A 22,040-nucleotide genomic window follows, 5' to 3' on the forward strand; every position below is an offset into this window, starting at 1 on the left:
TTTTCTTCTCTTTTTCTTCCCATAAAAGTGAATACTCCCAGTCATATATCAACAATAATAATCTACATCTTTATTTATTTCATCATTAATTTTGTAATGATAAATCAAACAAACAAATTATATTCATATTCATATATAAGTTTGCATTAATTTTGATTGCTAATTTCACTTCAATAAATGATCAATGGATAGAATAGATTTTGTTTCATTTTTTTTTTCTTTTGTTTCTATGAACAATATTAGTATATATTTTCATTATGAGAGATAAAATGAAACGGAATTGTCTCTCTCTCTATCTCTTTCATAATCAATAATAATAATCATCATCCATTGAAAATGAACATTACTTAATGAATGAATAATTGTGTATAAACAATAACAGCAACAGCAACAACCAAGTTATATGAAAAAAAAATTCGAATAGAAAAAATTATTTTTTACTCATGCGCACATACATTTACATTTTCCAAATGTAATTAATTGCATTCATTAATTTTTTTTTATATTACTGTATAATCAAACGGTGATTCAAATGAAAACATACAACAAACATTTTCTTACTAAATTAAATGTCACTTTAAAAGTTTTGAAGGACACATTTTTTGTTTTTTTTTTGGCCTGATAAACGTTCATCGTCACTGATTAGATTCGATTTGTTTTTTTTTTTTTTTGTTTTATTTTCTTGTACATTTTGATTGATAAATAAATTGTTCCAAGAAAACAAAACATAAACGACAAAAACAATAACAATTTCTGAATGAAAAAATAAATTGTGCCGGAAATTCATACGTATCATCGGGGATTACCGACCCAAAAAAAAAAAAAAAAAATAGTGATAACCCTCTGTTCTTTTTTTTTGTGGTAATCATTATTTTGTGTTGTGTAAAAAAAAAATCTTTGCATTTATCAATATATATATGATTGTGATTCATGTGAAAAAGAAACAATTTGAAACACAAATGTTGCTGCTGATGATGATATGTTTCCTATAACTAATGTGAAGTGTAAGCATATTACAGCTTTAAGAAAAAAAAAACACTGTCTAACTGATCGATTTTGGAAAATCAAATCTTTGTAGTGAAAGTCAGAAAAAAAAGTTTTTTTTTGTCATATGTTTGTTTTATGCTAAGTGCAAAGTGGTTTAAATTTTGATTTGTTCAAGTAGTGGACTTTTTTTTCCATTCTTGATTTTCAAACGAAAACATATTTTGAATCATGAATGTTGAAAATGTGAAGCAATTTTTTTTTCGTATCTGTAAACATCATAAAGATATTTCCGTTGCCTCTATTTTTTTTTTTTTTTTTTTTGACGCCACAAACTTGATATTAAATTGAAGAGATGGATGGAAGAAAAAAAATCTGCTTTTGGTTACTTAAGAACAAAATAAAATTTCCTTTCAATGCAATGATAGATTTCAGCTGAGGCTTTATTATCACTGTATATATCGATATTATTATTATCATCATCTTCATCTTGATTATCGAAATCATGAGAAAACAAAAAAATCAAATCAAATCAAATCAACGAGCAAGTCGAATAAATGAATGAATGGAAAAAGTTCTTTTTTTTTCATTGCAATCAAATTGAAAATTGAAATTGAATGATTCCTATATTATGATTGTGTGTGTGTGTGTAATTTCCATTTTTGAGTTTCTTTGATTTCTATATCTGATTTTGGTATGCCATACATACATACATACATACACATTCGATTCAATCATTATCATTGTGAAATGATGTGCGATAAACAACGAGAAAAAAAAACCGAGTTGAAACTTTTTCATTTTTTTTCTGTTTGATTCTCTCATCTTCATCATTTGATTTGATTTTATTCATTGAATTGAATGGATAGAATTGTTGTTGTTGTTGTTGTTGAATGTGTTTCAATTGTTTAAATGAATGTTATATTTTTTTTCTCTCTCTTTTCTCTGTTGTGTTAAGCATGTGTATGTTTGAAATGGAAAAATAATAATTTTGTTGTTGCATTTTTACTCTTTTGTTGTTAGCTAATTTTTGGTTTTTCCGTTTCTCATTTTCTGATTCAAGATATTTTCGATTGCTTTTTGTTGCTGCTGCTGCTGATGATGATGATGATGATGATGAAAAAGTCATCAGCAGAACAACAAGAATGATATTCAGGCAATAAAATAAAAATGATAGTGGTAGTCGGATGGTGAAGGGGTAAAATGTTTTATTTTGTTTTATTTTTTTTTTTTTTTGACTGTTGAAATTTGAATGAATAAATAAAATATTTATTATATGGTCTTCCTCTCCCTCTCTCTTTTTTTTCTCGTTTTAACACACAACATTTATAATTGAATTTCCTTTCTCTTTTTGTTATGTTATATGTATGTAATAGTAATGATTGTCAGTTGATTGGATGGATCGTGCAAATATAACCAACGATATAATTCACATATACATGATGATGATGATGAGGATCATGTGTCAATTGATGATGGAATAAATAAATGAATATTTAACCCCAAGAAAAAAAAACAAAATAGCAGCATCAGTTGATTGAGAGTTAAAAAAACTTTTGAAAAAAAAAGTTTTTTAAATACCACCACCAGTATGACTGATCTTTATTGAAAAAAATTCACAAAATCCACTGTGTGTGTGTGCGTGTTTGTCATATGATGGGGACAAATGAACGAAAGAAAAAAAATATTCGGTGATAATAAATTCTGTTTTCTGGTAATAAAAATCGTGGTATGATGACGTTGATCCCGTTGAAAAAAAAAATCCGCCGCCAACACTTGATCGTTATGTGAATCTATTTTTCTAGTTTGAAAAAAATTTGAAAAAACGATAGTAGGACATAATGACAAACATGAAAGAAAGAAGAAAAAAAAATTAATTTGTTACGTGATGATCATAGCTAGTGTGTGTGTGTGTGTGTGTGTGTGTGTGTGTGTGTGTGTGTGGTTGTTTCCGTTCACAATCCTATCCTTCATTCTGGAATCGGGGTTCGAAAAAAAAGAGTAAAAAAAACCACAAAATTCAAAATTCTTCAAAGCCAAAGAAAGTTGAACGGAAATTTTTCTTTTTTCTTGGATGTTGATTTGGAATTTCCATTTTTTTTTTTTTTTGGTTTCGTTTCGCTTTTTGTGTTGAAAATTTATTAATTTTATCCAAGGCTTTATATGTAAAATGTTAGCGCGTTGTTTTCAATTTTTTTTTCTCTGTCGTCATTTATTTTTCATTGATTTTTTTTTATTCAAAAATTTTTCATTTTTTTTCCCTTTTAAACATCATATATATAATTTCTTATTTGTTAAAGAATCATCATCACATGTGGCCTACAATGATTATTGAATAGTCATCATCATCATCATCATCATCATCAGTATATATTTTTTCTCTCTTGAGAAAATCAAATTTTTCATTTCAATTTTTCGATGATGATCATGATGATGATGATGGCTTCATTTTTAAAAGAAAAAAAATTGAAAAATTCAATGAAAATTCTGTGGTGTTCATTTTCTCTCCCTCTCTCTTCATTTCCACATCATCAGCAATGACAAGCAATTTAGTGGAACAATCGTTTATTCATGCTTCAATTTTTTTTCAGAATATAAAAAAAAAATTCAACCCGGAAATTAGATGTGATAACCAATAATATAAATGAAAAAAAAATCATGCAATCCATCAAAATGAATCGACATTCAAATTCAAATTCATTGTCTTGTCTTGAACAAAAATTTTTTTTTATTATGAATAGATTTTCTGTCCAATAATCGATTGGTATTATTATTACTACAATGTTCACATCGGCAAATTCCACGTATAAAAAACATAAACAGGACATGTGCTCAATCATTCATTTTTTTTTGTTTCTTCCTGTGTATGTTTTTTTTTGTTGTTTGTCTTGGACAAATCAGAAAAAAAATCAATGTAATTTTGTCCATCTAGATTCTAATCGCTTCAAGACATCATTGATCTAATCGATTTGATTGGTTTTATTTATTATTGACATTTAGTAATTACCAATAAGTTGGCATTTCAATGTCTAGGATGACAATTTTATTCATGGACTGAACTTATTTTAAGGTCAACAAATATTGAACAAATAAAGATGATTTCATTGAAATCATACCAAGTTCATATCAGATTTCGAAATTCTGTTTATTTAATGGTTGATCGATTTAAATGACTTATGAGCAATTTATATGAGCATTATTTGTATAATTGACCAGAATCTTTAAATTTTCCGATAATGATGACTGATATCATTCTAAATGTAACTAATGAAATAAAATACTTTAAAATGTTGTGATCAATAGAATGAAAAAATGAGAAATTTCATTTGATAATGTCCATTATCACCAACATCTTTTAATAATAATTCTTCATCTATTCTAACGATAATCATCATTAAAAGATAGAAAGAAAAATATCATTTGTTTCTTCATCATTCAATAAATCGAGCCTAACTTGAAAGTAAGCAGCAAGAAAAAAAAGTGTCCAATAACTGAACACTGGACACTGAAGCATAAGAAGAAGAAGAAAAAAAATCTTGGACCATGTTTACGGTATTTTTTTTTCGAATGAAAATAAGAAATTTTTACGGTTATAATATCATACGGTCAAACTACTATAAGCCTATACACCACACACACACACGCAAAAGCAGCGAAAAAAAACCGAATCTCAAATACTACGATATTCTTGTGCCGAGCATGTCGTGTGTATGTGTGTGTGTGTGTGCAATTCCATGTAGTCATTTTATTATTATCGTATCAACGTCGTCGATAGTCATAGAGAAAATTTTTATTCTCGCACCCGCTATGAGACATTCAACAAAAACAACAACAACACACCAAAGTTACAAAAAAAAACCAAGTCATATATTCTATCTTTCTACATCTCTACGCACACACACACACACACATATATTATCTGGCCTCATCGTTGTTATTATGCACATTTTGGTGCCCATTTTCTTTTCTATTTTTCTCTTGTTGTTGTTGTTTATTAGCTGTTTCTGGTTTTTTTAATGTTCTTATTTTTTTGTTTTGTTTAGTTGGTTAACAACTACTAAAGTATAAATTTCCTTTTCCGCCACAATTCTACCACCATATCCATATATATATTTACATTATTATTCTTGATGTTGTTTCATCGAATATCGATATGATGATGATTCAAATTAGTTATAACAATAATAATTTTAGTTGTTGTTGTTGTTGTTGTTTGTGATTATCATTCATCCACACACACACACACATACACACAGAATCAAGAGTGCTTGGTATGTTTTGATTGTAATTTCAACATTGATTCTGCCTTTTTCTATATTTGTACTGTTATTGCTACTGTTCAAAGAATTCATTAAAGAATTTTTCGTTGATTCTTTTTCAGTTGTTTTTTTTTCATTTTGTTTCGTTTCATGTGTATTTTGGTTATATAATGTAAAACCGTTATATTGATCACACATACACACAAACATTATATAACAAATCGAAATGAATGTATAAAGAACAGACATAAAAATCTTCAAATCGATGAATCGTTGAATCACCACCAATCGTTTGACAATTGAACAACTTTTTTTTTTTCTTCAAAACATTTTTTTTATACATAAGTGTCATGTGTGTGTGTGTGTGTATTTTGAATCTGAAAACAAACAATACATATGTGTGTGTGTGTGTTTGTGCCACCAACGAAAAAAAAACCAATGATCGTTTGAATATGTATAATTGAAAATTTTCAATGAGCTCATCATCAATGATTGATTATTGATTTCTTTCATTTTTATTCATTTCATCATTGTTTCATTCATGATTCATCGTTAATTAATTGATGATGATTTGCTCACAACACACACAAAAAGTCAGTTTTGTTTTGTTTTGTTTTTTTTTATCGATTGATTACAAATTGTTGTATTTTTTTTTGTCTCGTAAAATAAAATTGATTAATTCTCCATTGATTTTTTTTACTACTTCTTTGCTTGTTTTGTTACGATGTGATGACAAATTTTCTTTTTTTTTGTTTTTCCTTATTTCAAATGTTGCCAAATATTCTTCAAGTTTTTTTTCCGATTTCTATATTCTGGTCAACACAATTTTCAGACTTGATTTAATCAATTTTGTTCCGTTTATATCCACTTTTGTTTGTTTATTGTGTATTGTGTGTGTGTGTGTGTGTTAAAATTGAATTTCGATTCGATTTTTTTTTCACTCGAGAAAAAAAAACCGAATTTTATTATAAAGTTTGGCTCACTCTCTCTCTCTTTTTTCATCTATTTTTATCGTTGTAACAAAAAGCCTTCAACAACAATAAAAATCCTCATCATAATCATCATCATCATCATTTGGTGATATGAACAAAAATATTGAGTTAAATCTATCTATCGGTAAAGTGTGGTGGTGGTGGTTGCAAAATTTAAAAAAAAACAACATTAGTACGAGAAAAAGTTGATTGAATTTTTGACGAAATTGCAAGTTTTACTTTTTTTTCAAAATTCCAAAAAAAAAAAATTGAAATTTGAAAAATAAAACTTGCACACCATCGCCAACAACAACAACAACACATTTTAATCCCATTTTTCTATATATTTTTGTTTCATTTCTACTGTATTGATCATGATTTTTTTTTTACATTATTTCACCGAAAAAAATATTGAATTTATCATGTTTTTACACATACAAAAACGACAATAAAAATTAAAAGAAACGAAAAAAAAAATACAAACGGACTATGTCCAGCTTGTATCACATATATTATATCGTTATTCATGTTCACTATTTTTGAAAAATGGATTTTTTTCCAATAGTAAAAACAATGTATATTTTGCTTGTTTGTTTGTTTTTTTTCACCAGAAAAAAATTATAGTCACTTGAGTGAAAGAAATGTCCAATCATCATCATTATATTTCTTTCTAAAGCGATTTTTTTTTGTATTTAGAAAGAAAGAAAAAAAAATGATAGATGAATGATGATTCTTACATTCACTACATATCATAGTGAATAGTAGTAAGAAATAAAACAATACTTTGAATATGAAAAAAATATATATATAATAGAATGGACATTGGCTACTTTTAATGGTAATAATAATGACCACAACAAGGACAATAATAATAGAACATGAAAAAAAATACAATGCATGTGTGTGGTTTTTTCATCATCATCATTATTATTATTATTACTGTGGTATGATGATGATGATGATGATGATGTTATCACTCTTTTTGTAATAATATAAAAAAATGATTCTTGAATCTTTCACTATTATAAGGGAATATGGAAACCAAAAATTATTATTATATCTTTCTCTCACCAATATAAAATTATGATTATGTGATATATATCGATAATCGAATAATAATTTCTATTTTTGACTTTGTTTTCGAGTTCTGAAAATGAAATTTTCTTGTGTTAATTGATTGTTGTTGTTGTTGTTGTTGTTGTGGAATATTTTCTACACACTATTTTCAAGTTCAAAATGATTATTTTCCTTCCTTATCAGTAGTGTAAGTAAAAGTAATAGATTGAAGATCATGGTTTGCTTCAAAAAAAAAAAAAAAAAAATCAGATGTGTAATCTGATTTTACTGTTTCATTTTGTAATGTAATAAGCAAGTGTGGCATATTATCGATAGATTTTTCTCTACGTTACCCATTTATATTTCAATCTGAAACTTTTAGAAAGTAGAAAAAAAACTGTTAACCATTTTTACTTTCAAGAAAGAGAGAAAGAGAGAGAAATGGATTGATTTTCTCATTTATAATACTTTTTCTTTCGAAAAAAAAGTTATCGAATTTTAATCAGCTCATACATCTCCTCTCTCAGTACAGAAAATTTCAATCAATTTTCGATCGAAATTTGCACCCTCCCAAAAAAAAATATCGATTGATAAAATTGGAATTAGAGAATTGAATTTCAAATAATAAATAAGCTAAATATATTCAATTTACTATGGTAACATCATTGAATCATATATCATTTACTCATACAAAAACAACACAATAATATAATTCTATTCTATATATTCGTATATTGTCGCTGCCACTTTTATTTAGCTAATTTAAATAATTAAATTTGAATGACAAATTAAAACAAAACAAAAAAAAAACAACAACAGCAACAGCAACAAACAAACAAATATAAAACAAAAACAAAACGGATGAACGAGTAATAGTAAAATTCATAAAAAAAATAAGAAATTTTTCAAATTTTCTCTCTATGAAAATAAAAATCGCTTGAATGAATTCTTTTGCCGTTTTAAATATAATATATATACTACAGAGAAAGTCAACTTTTTGGGCAATGTCAGCCCAATGAAAATTTCGATTCCAGATTTTTCCATCTTTTTCTCCCTGTCGCTCTCTCCGTATGTCATCTTCATCCATTTTGATTTATCTATCTATATTGAGTAAGAGACGACTAATCAAATTAGTTGTTATTATTACTCCACACACACACATCATCATCATCATCATAATCAAACTGAATGCACAGCATGACGATGATGATGAGCAGCACACATCAGATAACATTCAACAATCAGAATTTTTTTTGGAAAAAAAACGGGCGTAACATATTTTTTTTTGTTTCTTTCTATCTATTCTGTCGCTCAAAATATGATGATAGAAATTTACATTTTTTTTTCTCCTTTTTGATTTTAAATTTACAAAGCCAATATTCGAAAATAATTGATAACAAATGTCATTTCTGTCTATCTGTCTGAGTTTGTTAATCATTGCGATTTTGTTGCAATTTTTTTTGTTTCCGGAAATTTTTTTTCCTATTTTTCAACCGGAAGGTTTTCAGCAACAACAACAACAACAAAAAAACGATGACGATGATTGAATATATGAATTATTATTGTATCATTCAGAAAAATTTTTTTCTGAAGCGCAAAAAAAACGATTGACAACGACAGGAATAACTACAAATTGGCTATTGCTTTGAATTCTATTGTGTGGAATGAATCAAATTGAAAAAAAAATTCCATTTTCGTTTCAATTGGAATTTTTCATCATCACAATTCAAACTCCATTGGATTAATTAGTATAGTTATATATATGACGCACTTGAACAATCATCAATGAATATGATAACACAAATTTGCTTGATTAGATTGAGTTCAAAATATTTGGTTCAAGCATTTTATTTATCTATTCATTCTCAAAATGATAATATGATATATATATATACATGAATAATTCTAATGAATTTAGCGTATCTTTTTTATTCTCATTTGTGTTTTGTTTGTTATACTTGTCTGTGTGTGTGTGTGTGTGTGTGTGTGAATAATAATTATAATAAAAAATAATGATCATCAATACAGGACGATAATATGGCTGGCTACTATGGCAATAAACATTATATACAATAGAAAAAGACAAAAAAAAAAGATTGTGATTGAATTTGATGATGATCAACCATTTTCACATTATTCACACCAATATACAATATATATTGACAACGGTACATATTACAAATTTTTGACAATAACACACACACACACACACACACACACACGCACAATCAATTGTATAGAGATTCTTTTGTGCATATTATATCAATGTTGATGGAAAAATATAACAATAACAAAAAAAAAAATTCTTTGTTATAGATCTGACCAATGGTCAAAATAGAAAGATAGATAGACATACAATGCCATTATATAATGTCCTGTGTTTGTTTGTTGTCATCATTATTTGTTATTCAGATCATCATCATTGTTGTTGTTGTTTTTCAAATTGAGTTCAAGATTTTTTTTTCCACCACTTTTCTTTTCTATTTTTTTTTTTTTTTGTTATTTTGGTCATCATCATCAATGGAGAATTATATTGTTGTTCTGGTGACAATGGCGTTGATGATGATGACTATAAAATTGACATTGGCTTATAAAATTTTACGTTACAATTTCACAAAATGATGGAGGATAAAGTTTTTTTTCACTAGTTTTTTTTTTTGTTCTTTGTTCACTAGTTGCCGAAGGATGTTGACCAAAAAAAAAAAAAATATGTTTGAAAACATTCACAGAAAGCAAAATATATTGCCCGAATCATGATCATCTTTCTCTCTGGTGCAATTGTGCTAATTGAACCGAAGAATTTTTTTTTGTTCATTGTGTTGAAACGGCTTGTTTTTGTTGTTGTTGTTGTTGTTATTCACTATGTTCGCTTGTTTGGTATGATTGTTGTATGTTGTTTGGATGTAAGAATTGTAGAATCTTTGTTTTGTCAAACAATAACAACCAAGGGACAATAACACCAACAAGAAAAATATGAGCCACATTCATCTATTGTGTCATTTCGGACGAATTGTCAACCAACCAACCAACCAAACACATTCATTCAACAGATACACATACATACAAAATATCATTATATTTAAATAATATTGTTACATTTTTATGATAATAAGAAAAAATTTTTTCGTTTCTCGAATATTAAAAGAAATTCAAGATGAATGAAATAGAAATAAGAATGAAACAAATTTATTATATCAGATATTATGTTTGGTCTTTGATGATGTGGATAAAGAGAGAGAGAGAGAAACCAGAAACAATCTGGTGAAATAATTTATAATTCTGTTTCTATCGTCAAGTTCAAAAGTGTGTATACGTGGTATGGATATTTATCTTTTTTATTATTTGATGTTTTTTTTTCTTGTCATATAAAAATATCTGGAAGCATCAAATTGAATTATGATGATGTTTGATAATCATTATCATTGTTGACATTTTTATTTCTTATCATATAACTATCATATATAATAATTGAGAATAATTTGATTATCAATTGAATATTTACCCTATTTTTCTCAGTAATCATAACTATTGGCGGATTATCTGTTACATAAGTTTTTTTTCTTTCCACATTAAAAGGTGTCAAATGACACACACACGCACATAGATTTTTTTTCCTGAATTTCATCACATTTTTTGTCTTGTCTTCTGACTGAATAGCCATGAAAATGGGTTAAGAATGATGAATTGAAAATTCTACAATTGCCCTAACAGACGATATGCTGCAATATGAGGATGTGAGTGTGTGTGTGGATGAAAAATTGAAAAAATTTGTCTCAAATTTCAATTTTACTATTGACATGATGACACAAAACGATGTGGTAACACTTGTCATACTACTGTGTATTTAATGAGTGAGTGAGTGTATAAAAATGAACTGTTTTAGTTTGTAGCAAATACATCTATTTCCATCATGTGTTTTATTTTCAGCTTTTGTTTCAGACAAATTCTTGAATAAATGAATGAAATCAACGAACGAACCCAAGCGTAATTTTCGAAGAAAAAAATATATGGAAAAATTTCCATAATTATCAATTTCTTGTTTTTTCCCATCATCATCATCATCATCGTCACAATTATTATTCTAGCATCTTCTATCATTATGAATGAATGAAAGTGAAAACCTTTGCCTTATTTTTCCATTATTTTTTTTTATCTTCATGATATTAGTAGAAAGATTGAAGAAATTTGAAATACAGGCAATCTATTATTCTTATTATTATTCCCGGTTCATTGAAAATTTTTATACATTCTCATCACATACATATACATTCTATCAGCAATTGTGTGTTCATTGTTATTCAATCGCTTCATTCATTCATTTAACTATATAGATTCGATATTCAATCGACTAAAAAAAAAAAAAATTCCTTTACATCCACGAATAATTAACATTTCTCTTCTCATCACTTTATTTCAATCAATTATTCTCCGTTCGGTGTTCCTGTGTCACTGACCAAACCTACCTACATACACACACACACATTCACAGTGTTTCCTTTTTTTTCAAGAAAACTCGACTTTTACCACCATATTTCTTGAATCTATCTTTTTGTATCTCTATCCTCTTAAATGGATAAAGTAAATAAAAAAAAATTCACATTGTGAACACAAACAAAACAAACAGACCAAGCAGTGGCCGAATTTTTTGGTGTTTAAATCATAAATCACATTCAATAATTTTCATTCACTATCTCTGTTTAGATTGTGTAGATAAACAGGTAGGTAGGTAGATAGGTAGATGATGATGATGAAAAAAGTAAAGATAAATGAATAACGTTATTTATTTTCATATATAAATCGCGTGACACTGAAATTATCCATTGCATGTTTTTTTCTGATCCAGTTTTTTTTGTGTGTGTGTGTGTGTGCAGGAAAGATTTAGATTATGGCGATGGGTGATATCCATTAAAGATTTAGATTCTGTTTTTATTTGTTCATATGTTGTCAGATATTTTTATTACGGATATTTTTTTTGTTTTGTTTATTCAAGACAACAAAAAAAAAAATTTATTCCGTGTTTGTGTGTGTGTGTGTGCATCGTATGATTGAATGATTGTCAAATATATACGAACGTTACACAGACAAGAATCACAGAAAGGAGCAAAAAAAAGGAATTTGTCAATGATTTGTTTTTCATTCAATTTTTATTTTTTTCTGCTGCTTCTGCTGCTGCTGTTACATTATTTATTCTGCATACAGAAAACAATAATCACTAGATTTTGATTGATAATGTTACCTGATATAATATATATGAAAATGAATTGTTTTGTCGATTTTCACAAACAATCAGCATGGGAATCATAAATCTTTTTTTGTAGGATACTTTTCTATTTTTTTTTTTCAAATTTCACACTCATCACAAAAAACAAAACGAAATTCAAGCTAATATAAATAATTTATATCAATCAATTGTTTGTGTTCATATTCATTCGATAGATTTCTATATATTTTCAATGATCAAATGTCTTTGTAATTGAAAACAACAACAACAACAACTTTTTTTCACACCAAAAAGTTGTTTGTTTGTTTGTTTGTTGATTGTGTTATTTTTCTCCTCTTATTCTATTTATTGAATTTTTCATTGATCCACTATTCTTGTGTGTGTGTATGTGTTTTGATCGATCAAAATTCAAATTTTCGATAAAAAAGAAACAAACAAAAACAAAATAATGATAATAGTAGTAATTATTAAAAACGAAAGAAGAAAAAAAAACAAAAATTGATACCGGCAATATTTTGGATGAAATTCGATCATTTATACACACACAGTTACACCGTCAAAATTTCAATATAAACCATATAATTTAGCGTTTGCAAAATAAAACAAAAAAAAAATCTCACATTTTCTATATGCTTCTTTTTTTTCATATATTCCAAACAAGCAGCAACGATTACGACAACGACGACATCATGATTCATCATAATCTGAACTAATTTTATGCAAATTTTTGTTTTCTGATGTCTGAATTGATGTTTTGTTTCTTGGATACCGGAGTAAAGCAAAAGAATTCAACATTTCCATTGTGTGTGTGTGTGTGTCGTGTTTTGATGTATATGTCTGTGTGTGTTTGTAAATGTCGATTGTTTTCAATGTTCAAAACTCAAAAAAATGTATTAGCCATTTGTGTGTGTGTGTTGTGTGTGTGTGTGTGTGCGAATGAAAGAAAAACACCCACTATTTTATTGTTAAATGAACAACAACAACAAAATTTTTTTTTGAAGAAAATGATTTATCGAAATTTTTCCATGTGGCACTGACCAGTGAAAAAAACGGAATATTAAAAGTTGAAATGCAACGGTCAATACATATTGAATGGAATAATAACTGATTCCAGATGGAAATGACATTGACAATTACAATTGTTTTATTCATAATAATAGTTTTTCAACTTTTTTCCATCGGTTATCATCATCAGCATCATTACCATAACCAAGACGACGACAACCACCAAAATCATAAACATAAACATCATCATTATTATTATTATCAGCAAATTAATATTGTTAAATTGAAAAAAATAATTCCATTATCATTAATGACAATAATGATGATGATGATTATGATGATGGCATTTGAATCAACATTATTGAATAACAATAATATTAATTATAGCCAATCAATAATATCATCATCAACATTGTCATCTATTCGTGATTCAATACGTATACCTGATCTTATTTCTTCATCAATCGATATCATATCATCAATATCATCATCAACGGCAACAACAATACCGACTGAAAACATTAATCAAACAATAATAATCAATAATGATGATGATGAAAATGGACCAAGAAATTATGCAACATATGAAGAATTGGAATTATTAGATAAAAATTGGCAAATAATGATTATATTTTTATATACATTAACTGCAGCATTAGCATTATTTGGCAATATTCTTGCCATTTGTGTATTATTATTTGGTAAACGTTCATCAAAAGAATTACGAATATTTTTGGTCAATTTATCAATGTCGGATATTATGATGGCATTGTTTAGCATACCATTTACATATATGGATTTTATGCTTGGCCGTTGGATTTTTGCACCAGCATTCTGTCCAATTGTACAACAAATGCAAATGACTTGTGTATTTGTTTCGGTTTATACGCTCACTGCCATCGGTATCGATCGGTAAGTCTTGTGATAATTACATATTTATCGTTGAATAACAATTACATATTTATCGAAAAAAAATTCCTCATGTTTGTGCCATCTATTGGATGATAATTAGACATACTAGTCCAAGATTAAAGTCCAAGTGTAAAAAAATTTTTTCTTCCATAAAAACCTTTATTACAATTAATCTGGACATTTATCATTTAGTTAGTCATCAAGTTTATTCTTTGTTTTGTTGTTAGCTTGTAATAAATAAAATAAAACAAAAAATCGACAGTATAGTTACATAATTATACATCCAGATGGAGCCGCAAATTCATTGGTTGTTGATGATGATGATGATTCTTTGACATTTGAAATACGCCATATAGCATATTCGATCACGAGAATCATTTTCAATTTTACAAACGATAAATCTAATCTATTTTTCCAATTTAATCTTTTTTTTTCTCTCTCTCTCGATTTGATATATATGTGCCATGACAGCTATATGGCAATTATTTATCCACTATACTCTCAACGTTATAATCGTTCATTCGGACCAGTAACCATATCGATTATTTGGTTATTCGGTTTTCTACTTGGTTTATTTCAATGGAATAACACGAAAGCAACACCATTTCTTATTGCCAATGAAACAAATTATGATTGTAAAGAGATTTCTAGTGATCATTCACAATTCTTTACAATAATTATATTTATAATAACATTTGCCTTACCAATGAGCATATTATCATTTACATATGCATCGATTGGTGTTAAAATATTTCGCCATTCAGCACCGGGTAATGTTGATGTTGTACGTGATCGTGCACAACATGCATCAAAAGTTAAGGTATTTATTTATCATATATAAATTTTTCTTAAATATAAAAATCATCTTTCCATCTTGAATGTTTGAATAGATTATGAAAATGTTGGTTACAATCGTTATACTTTTTGTCGTTTGTTGGCTTCCATTACATATCCTAAGTAAGTATATCAATCTATTTCCATTTATAAATGTTTGTTAAACTTATCTTGTAATTGTGAATCCAAAAAAAAAAAAAAAAAACAAAAACAAAACTAGAGTATAGTTTTCGTTTTGTAAACAAATAGAACCAGCCAAACCAAACCAAAAAAAAACATTGTTTGTTTGCACAACGTTGACAGTATTTCAAATCTTATCTTCATCATCTATTGATGATGTGTTGACTATATACATAAAATACTTTTATTATATCAAGTTTATTCTGGAAAACTTTTTTTTTCTGGATTCCGTTTCTTTTATTTGAATCGGTTATTATATAATGATGATTGTTTCGCATCAAATATTTGAAACATTTATCATTTATATGATATAGTGTGTGTATGTGTGTATTAAAAAAAACTGTCAGAAACTTGGAATAACTTAAGTATTCTTATCACACTTTGCCCTAAGTATTAGCAATTCATTTGTGTCTGTGTATGTGTATGTGTATGTGTGTGTGTGTGTGTGTGTGTGTGTGTGTTTAATCCTTTCTATATTTAAAGAGAAGAAAGAAAAAAAAATAAACTTGAAACTTTAGATGAATTCATTCATCCATACAAAATGTGAATTCATTTTCAAAAGTAAAAATTTTCAATGAATTTCATTCTCCGGTTATTTTGTGATGGAAATTAATTGTTCAACCCACACGGTACACACACAAGCATTGGATTTAAATTACACCATGATCTGCGATATGTTATCACATCATTGTGACATATGAGCTTTGTGTACAATTTTTCTTTCGTTGAAACCTAACCAGAACCTTTCAATGATATTTTCATTTTATTTATTTCAATCTCAATTTATTATTTTTGTTTAGTTTTTTGTCATCATTATCTATCTTTTTCTCTCTGCGTGTGTTGATTTAATTTGTAGCAATTTTTTTTCTGCTTTCAGAATCTATCAGAATTAAATGAAAAAAACGTTGATTATTTCATTTTTTTTATATATTTCGAAAACCAATCATTTCATTTTGATCTGAAAAAAATAAATAAATCGATTTCATATCACAATGAATTATGATTTTTTTTGTTTCTCCACTGTTTGTCATCATAGTGTTCAATTTCATTTTTTTTTTTTTTTTTGGTCTATCAGTATCCTAGCATTCTAGTAATCGTGCAATCGATTTTTTTTTACACATGTATATCTATATTGATCTTATTGATTTATCAATTTCAAAATTCCATATTATCATCATCGATATAATAATGATGGTGATCAATAATTGGTCAACAAAGAATGATGGCAAAACAAACGAAATGGAATGAAATAATAATTCTATAGTTTAGTTTCGAAATCACCATTAACATTATATGGAATAATATAAATTTTATTTAAATTTTCAAACAAAATTTTCGTACAAATTATTTGTTTGATGATGATGATGATTGAATTTTAGGCGAAAAAAAGCTCATTTTTGTGTGTGATGTGGCCGTAAAATACTTGTAACATTTGAATATATTACACACACACACACGAAGGCTAACTTTTGTTAAAGCTAAATAGAAATTAATTCTGGTAATGAAAAATACATTCTAGAGAATTTTGAATATATAGAGAAAAAAGATACATTGTAATCTTAAGTGAAAAAAATTGATTTTCATAGTAAGAAAAGAAAAGGAAAAATTCCCGTTGACACACACACACGCACATGACACAACAATAAATGCTCTGGGCTGCGATATCTGAATTTCAAGAAAAAAAAAGGAAATAACAAAGAGTATTATACATGATTCATTCATTCATTCATATATTGAATTGAAATGCATGTCATTGAATTGTTATGATTTTGTAGATAATGCATAAATGTTGATTATTAATCATATATTAATTCTTAGTCGTAGTTTTTACATTATGGATGATTACATTCATTCATATAGTTTTTTTTGGTGAAAAAAAAATCAACGAAAGATAACAAAGATACAGCAAGCCGAAAGCAATTCTGTCCATTTTTTTTCATATAAAGCTTTTGATATCATAATAATGAAAACACAAATGTATTTCATTTGTTGATGATGATCAACTGTATAATATAAATGATTCAAACATGATTATAACTTCGAAAATACGATCGATGTTGTAATTTAGTACGACAAACAAACAATATTTATATTTCAAAAATAAAACACAAAATCAAAAATTGAGTAATATCACTTATCGATGATTTCAAATTGATTGATTTCGTTATTTGTTTTAATCCACAGTGATCTTAGCAATCATTCTCATTTGCCATTAAGAATTTGGAAATTAAAATTAAAAAAAAAATAATAGAATTTCAGTTATCAAGAAAAACAAATGAGGGAAACATAATTCCAAATATGGTGTTAAGAACATTCAACATTAAAATTCTAAGGAAAATCAAAACTTTTATAATAACGTTTGATGCGAAAAACGAAACGAAACCAAAATTTGATTCATTTATTCGAATGAATTCACACAATATTTGCCATTCTTTAAATGGTAATATTGGCGCGAACAAGAAGATACTGAGAAAGAAAAATTATAGCCAAAAATAGGATCGACTTTTCTATATCTCATTGTTTCTATTTTCACACACTAACATCCAATTGGCTTGAATTTTTTTTTTTTTGTATGTTTCGGTAAAGGATTTCAAACCAAACAAAACATACTTAATGATTAATGATTCGATCATCATCACTGATTATTTCGACATTAACCGACTATTTTTTTTTTAGTTTCAGGAATCATATGTTTGTGTGTATCAGTGACAGACAGACATTTAATATATATGAAATTCTGAAAACCGAGACCCTATGTTTAAAATATTCCGGATAGTTGGGGTTTTTTTTCATGAAATGGATGATTGTACAAATACCAGAGAAATTAATCAATCCGTTTGCTCAAAATATATAAAATCGTGCTTGTGTGTGTGGATTTGTTTTGCTTTATCTAACATTAAAATGGCAAAATAAAGCATGGATCTGAATGAATGAATGAATGAATAAATGAACCAAGAAAGAAAGAAAAAAAATTGTTATATTGTATCGGGTGTACCCACACACACACACAGATCCATTAGAAATTTTTTTATAATTTAAAAAAAATGATCATAAAATAGTGGTTTTTTCTTTAGTTTCCAGAATTCTGACGAAAGTTTTTTGTTGTTGTTATATTGGATTAAAGAGATGATAACATTTTCATTGTCATCAGTAGATTGTGTTGACAAATTCTTTTCTATTACATTTTTTTTATTTATTTGTTGACAAAAATTTTAATTTGATTTCAATTTTTTTGTTGTCCCTTTTTTTTCTCCCGTTTTCATATAGATTTATTCATCTATTTTGCTCGTGATTTGATGGTCAATGTTTACAATTCACAGATTGGTTTCACAATCTATGTTACCATTGCATTTACGGCACATTGGTTTTCGATGGCTAATTCGTTTGTCAATCCAATTATTTATTGTTTTATGAGCGAAAATTTTCGGGTATTTTTTTTTAATTATAAAAAATTTTTTTTTGTTTCTGATTAAAACTTTTCACCTTTATATAACCTTAATGTATAATCTATTGTCATTCTGAAGTGAAAAAAATGCTTTTTGTCTCTCTCTTTTTCTCTTGTTTTATTGGATTTTTTTTCTGTAGAATTAATCTGATTACAATATGACAGTGACAAATTAACAGTTACAGTAATCTGATTTGTAATTTATGTCTCTAAATTAGTGTTTAGATAGACAAATGTTATTAATATAAAGGTGTTGACATATATTATTATACATCGAACATTGAAAATGAATTTATCACAATCAATGAATTTTCCTTAATTTTTTTTCATTTTCTTTTTCAGGCTGATCTTCGTGATTTATTTGCTGAATGTTTATATCGAATGAATCTAATAATAAATCCTATTCATAGTGATCACCGTTGTCGTCGTCGTCATCATCATCATCATCGTCGTCGTCGTGGCCATTTTTTTGCCGGAAATCAAAATCAAAATGATAATAATAATAATAATGATAAAAATAATAAAAAACATCATCATTGTGACAATGTTGATGATGATGATAATGAACATGATGGTGACACACGACAACGATCAACAACAATAATGAATAATAATGAACAAATTATCGAATCAAGCACAAAAAATTCAAATTGTTGTCAATTACAATTAACCGAGCTTCATAATGTACGTACATTGAATAATATGAAAAATTTCCCTATTGCTACGGATGAAAATGATGTTGATGATGATGGTAATGATGATGATCACAGTAATGATCATAGATCTCGATTATTATGTAAAAATAAAAAATGTCCACCCACTTCTGTTCATTATTATCATCCAAAAATTATTTCAAAAACCGAACATCCAAAAGAATCAACGATGACGACGATTATTATTGAAAATTCTATCGAAAATAATGATGGTGATGATGTTGATGATGATGATAATAATAATAATAATAAACAAAAAACAATGTTAAATATGTCAACAAAAATATTCAAAAAAACTATCGTATCCGATCATGATCATTCAACATCAATCATACCCGGTGGTAAGTATGTGAATTTTAGATTTAGGTGAAAAAAAATTGAATTTAAATCAACTATGTGATATCTATTTGAATTAAATTTAAATTTCATCTATTTTCTATTTATTTTCATCGAATAATTTACATATAAATGGTGAAAACAAAACAAAAAAAAACCGAATTCAAGAAAGTGAAAATTGTCGAAAACAACATAATTTTTTATGGTGGATGATGATGTTGATGATGATGATGGCTCGTCGTCGCCGTATTTCACCGCCCATTACTTCATCATCATCATCATCATTGATCAAAAATCAGAATTCACTGAAAACTAATACTGATCGAACAACAATAATGGCAAATTCGACGATCAGAATTTTTGATCAAAAAAATCTTCTCATTCATCATCATTCAAATGGCGGCAAAATAGATCGGAACATCAAAGATTGTGATGCAAACGAGATGACGACGGAAGAAATGGACAGAAAAAATAAAAATTCTTGTTTTCAATCAACAGCGACGAATCAGAAATTTCAACCAGGAATAATCAGGCAACAATCTATACAACAACATCATACGGACAACCGTAATAAACATAGTGATGATTGTAGAACAACGAAAGAGCAGCATGATGATGATGGCGGTGGCGGCGGCGGCAGTAGATTCTTCATCACCAATACTAACGACAACGACAATCGTAACAAGTTTAACAGCATTAAACAAAACTTTTGAATGATAGAATCGGATCCAGAAATGAACACATAAACACACACACAGAGAGAGAGAGAGAGAGAGAAAGACCAAATCTTAAACATTTCATTCATTCATCATCATCATTATTATTGTAATGATAAGAGAAAAAAAACAACAACAACAACAGCCATAATAATAATAAAATAGTGGACACATTGTTACCATCATCACCATCAACAATAATGATTAATACATAATATTAATCAAACTGAATTATTATTATGTAAACAAACATAATATAATCACCAACAACAAATTGAATATTATTGATGATTGTTCTTGTTTTTATATTGACTGTTCACTAACTATATATATTTATCAAATCACATATTGACATCGATGATGATCGAATCATTGATTGACCATTATAAAAGCCTTAATTATTATGATGATGAATGATTAATTATTGTTATTATCATCTTTCTTTTTTTTTAAATGTGTCATGTTTCTGTATCTGTTTTTTTTTCGTTTAATTTCACCGTTTTTTTTATTTTGTGTCATTCCTTGTGACATTTCCATTTCATTGTTGTTGTGTTTGTTGTGAACATCATCATCATCATCATCATCATTAAATCGACAAAGACAAACAAAACAAACCAAACACTACACAAAGACAAAATATATATATACAATGTAAAGATTCATTTGAATAATTTCATTTTCAAAATTGTGAATTTGTCTATTTTTTTCATGGAAAAAAAATAAATATTTCCGAATTGATCTTGTTTTCATTGTGTGCGTGTGTGTGTGTGACAACTATTTTCCCAAATGAAATACAAAATTCATTTCCCATTTCATTTTGTGTTGTGTATTTGTGTGATGTACAAATTGTGTGAATTTAGCTTTTTTTTATCTCATTATTTCGGGCCGAAAAAATGGAATTTTTGGTATTTGTCAGATGAAGAAAATTAAAACAACATCAATACACATAATATGGTGAGTCGCCACATAGTTTTTGCATAGCATTTTCTTCACTATACTTGAATGCATTTTGCATAAAAATTGTTTGTCATACAGCAATCGCAAATTTAGTTTAAATTCAATTTGTTTTTTTTTCTCGTTCAGAACGGCAATAGACAATTGCCTATTATAATGATTTTGTATCTCTTTTTATATATATACCAGTCTGAATGAATGTTTATTTGGACAAATTGCCAAGATTTTTTTTCCCATTATAAGATTAAAACAAAAAATAGAAAAGGGTTATATGGAAAAGAAAAAAAAACATAGTGAAAGAGAAGAGAAAATTTGAATTTGGCCATACAAACAACATTTATGCAATGATGCGATTCTACAATCTTGATGATGGTGATGAGAATCCATTAGAAACAGAATTGTCGACCCTTAATGTTGATATAAAATGTTAAGTTGATCTAGCTAATTCAAATTA

The 22,040-nt window shown here is 27.3% G+C and overlaps 1 protein-coding gene across 6 annotated transcripts in view; it reads left to right on the forward strand.

Moving 5' to 3' along the window:
* LOC124494818 (uncharacterized) overlaps window positions 1–21,375 on the forward strand; it is a 28,979-nt gene extending 7,604 nt beyond the window's left edge. The window contains exons 1-7 of one of the 6 annotated variants that reach the window (XM_075729233.1): window positions 4,842–5,836; window positions 13,156–14,408; window positions 14,880–15,228; window positions 15,299–15,365; window positions 18,690–18,850; window positions 19,210–19,921; window positions 20,085–21,375. In XM_075729233.1, coding sequence (XP_075585348.1) covers window positions 13,606–14,408; window positions 14,880–15,228; window positions 15,299–15,365; window positions 18,690–18,850; window positions 19,210–19,921; window positions 20,085–20,629 — 2,637 coding nt within the window. In that variant the 5' untranslated portion in view covers window positions 4,842–5,836; window positions 13,156–13,605 and the 3' untranslated portion in view covers window positions 20,630–21,375. Of the gene's footprint in view, window positions 1–4,841; window positions 5,837–11,124; window positions 11,997–13,155; window positions 14,409–14,879; window positions 15,229–15,298; window positions 15,366–18,689; window positions 18,851–19,209; window positions 19,926–20,084 lie in introns of those variants that run through there. The other 5 variants (XM_075729231.1, XM_075729232.1, XM_075729230.1 and 2 more) reach the window with 5 other exon arrangements.
* Window positions 21,376–22,040: the final 665 nt, after the last annotated feature.

The sequence above is a fragment of the Dermatophagoides farinae genome, chromosome 3, assembly GCF_024713945.1.
Source record: "Dermatophagoides farinae isolate YC_2012a chromosome 3, ASM2471394v1, whole genome shotgun sequence".
Taxonomy (NCBI): Eukaryota; Metazoa; Arthropoda; class Arachnida; order Sarcoptiformes; family Pyroglyphidae; genus Dermatophagoides; species Dermatophagoides farinae.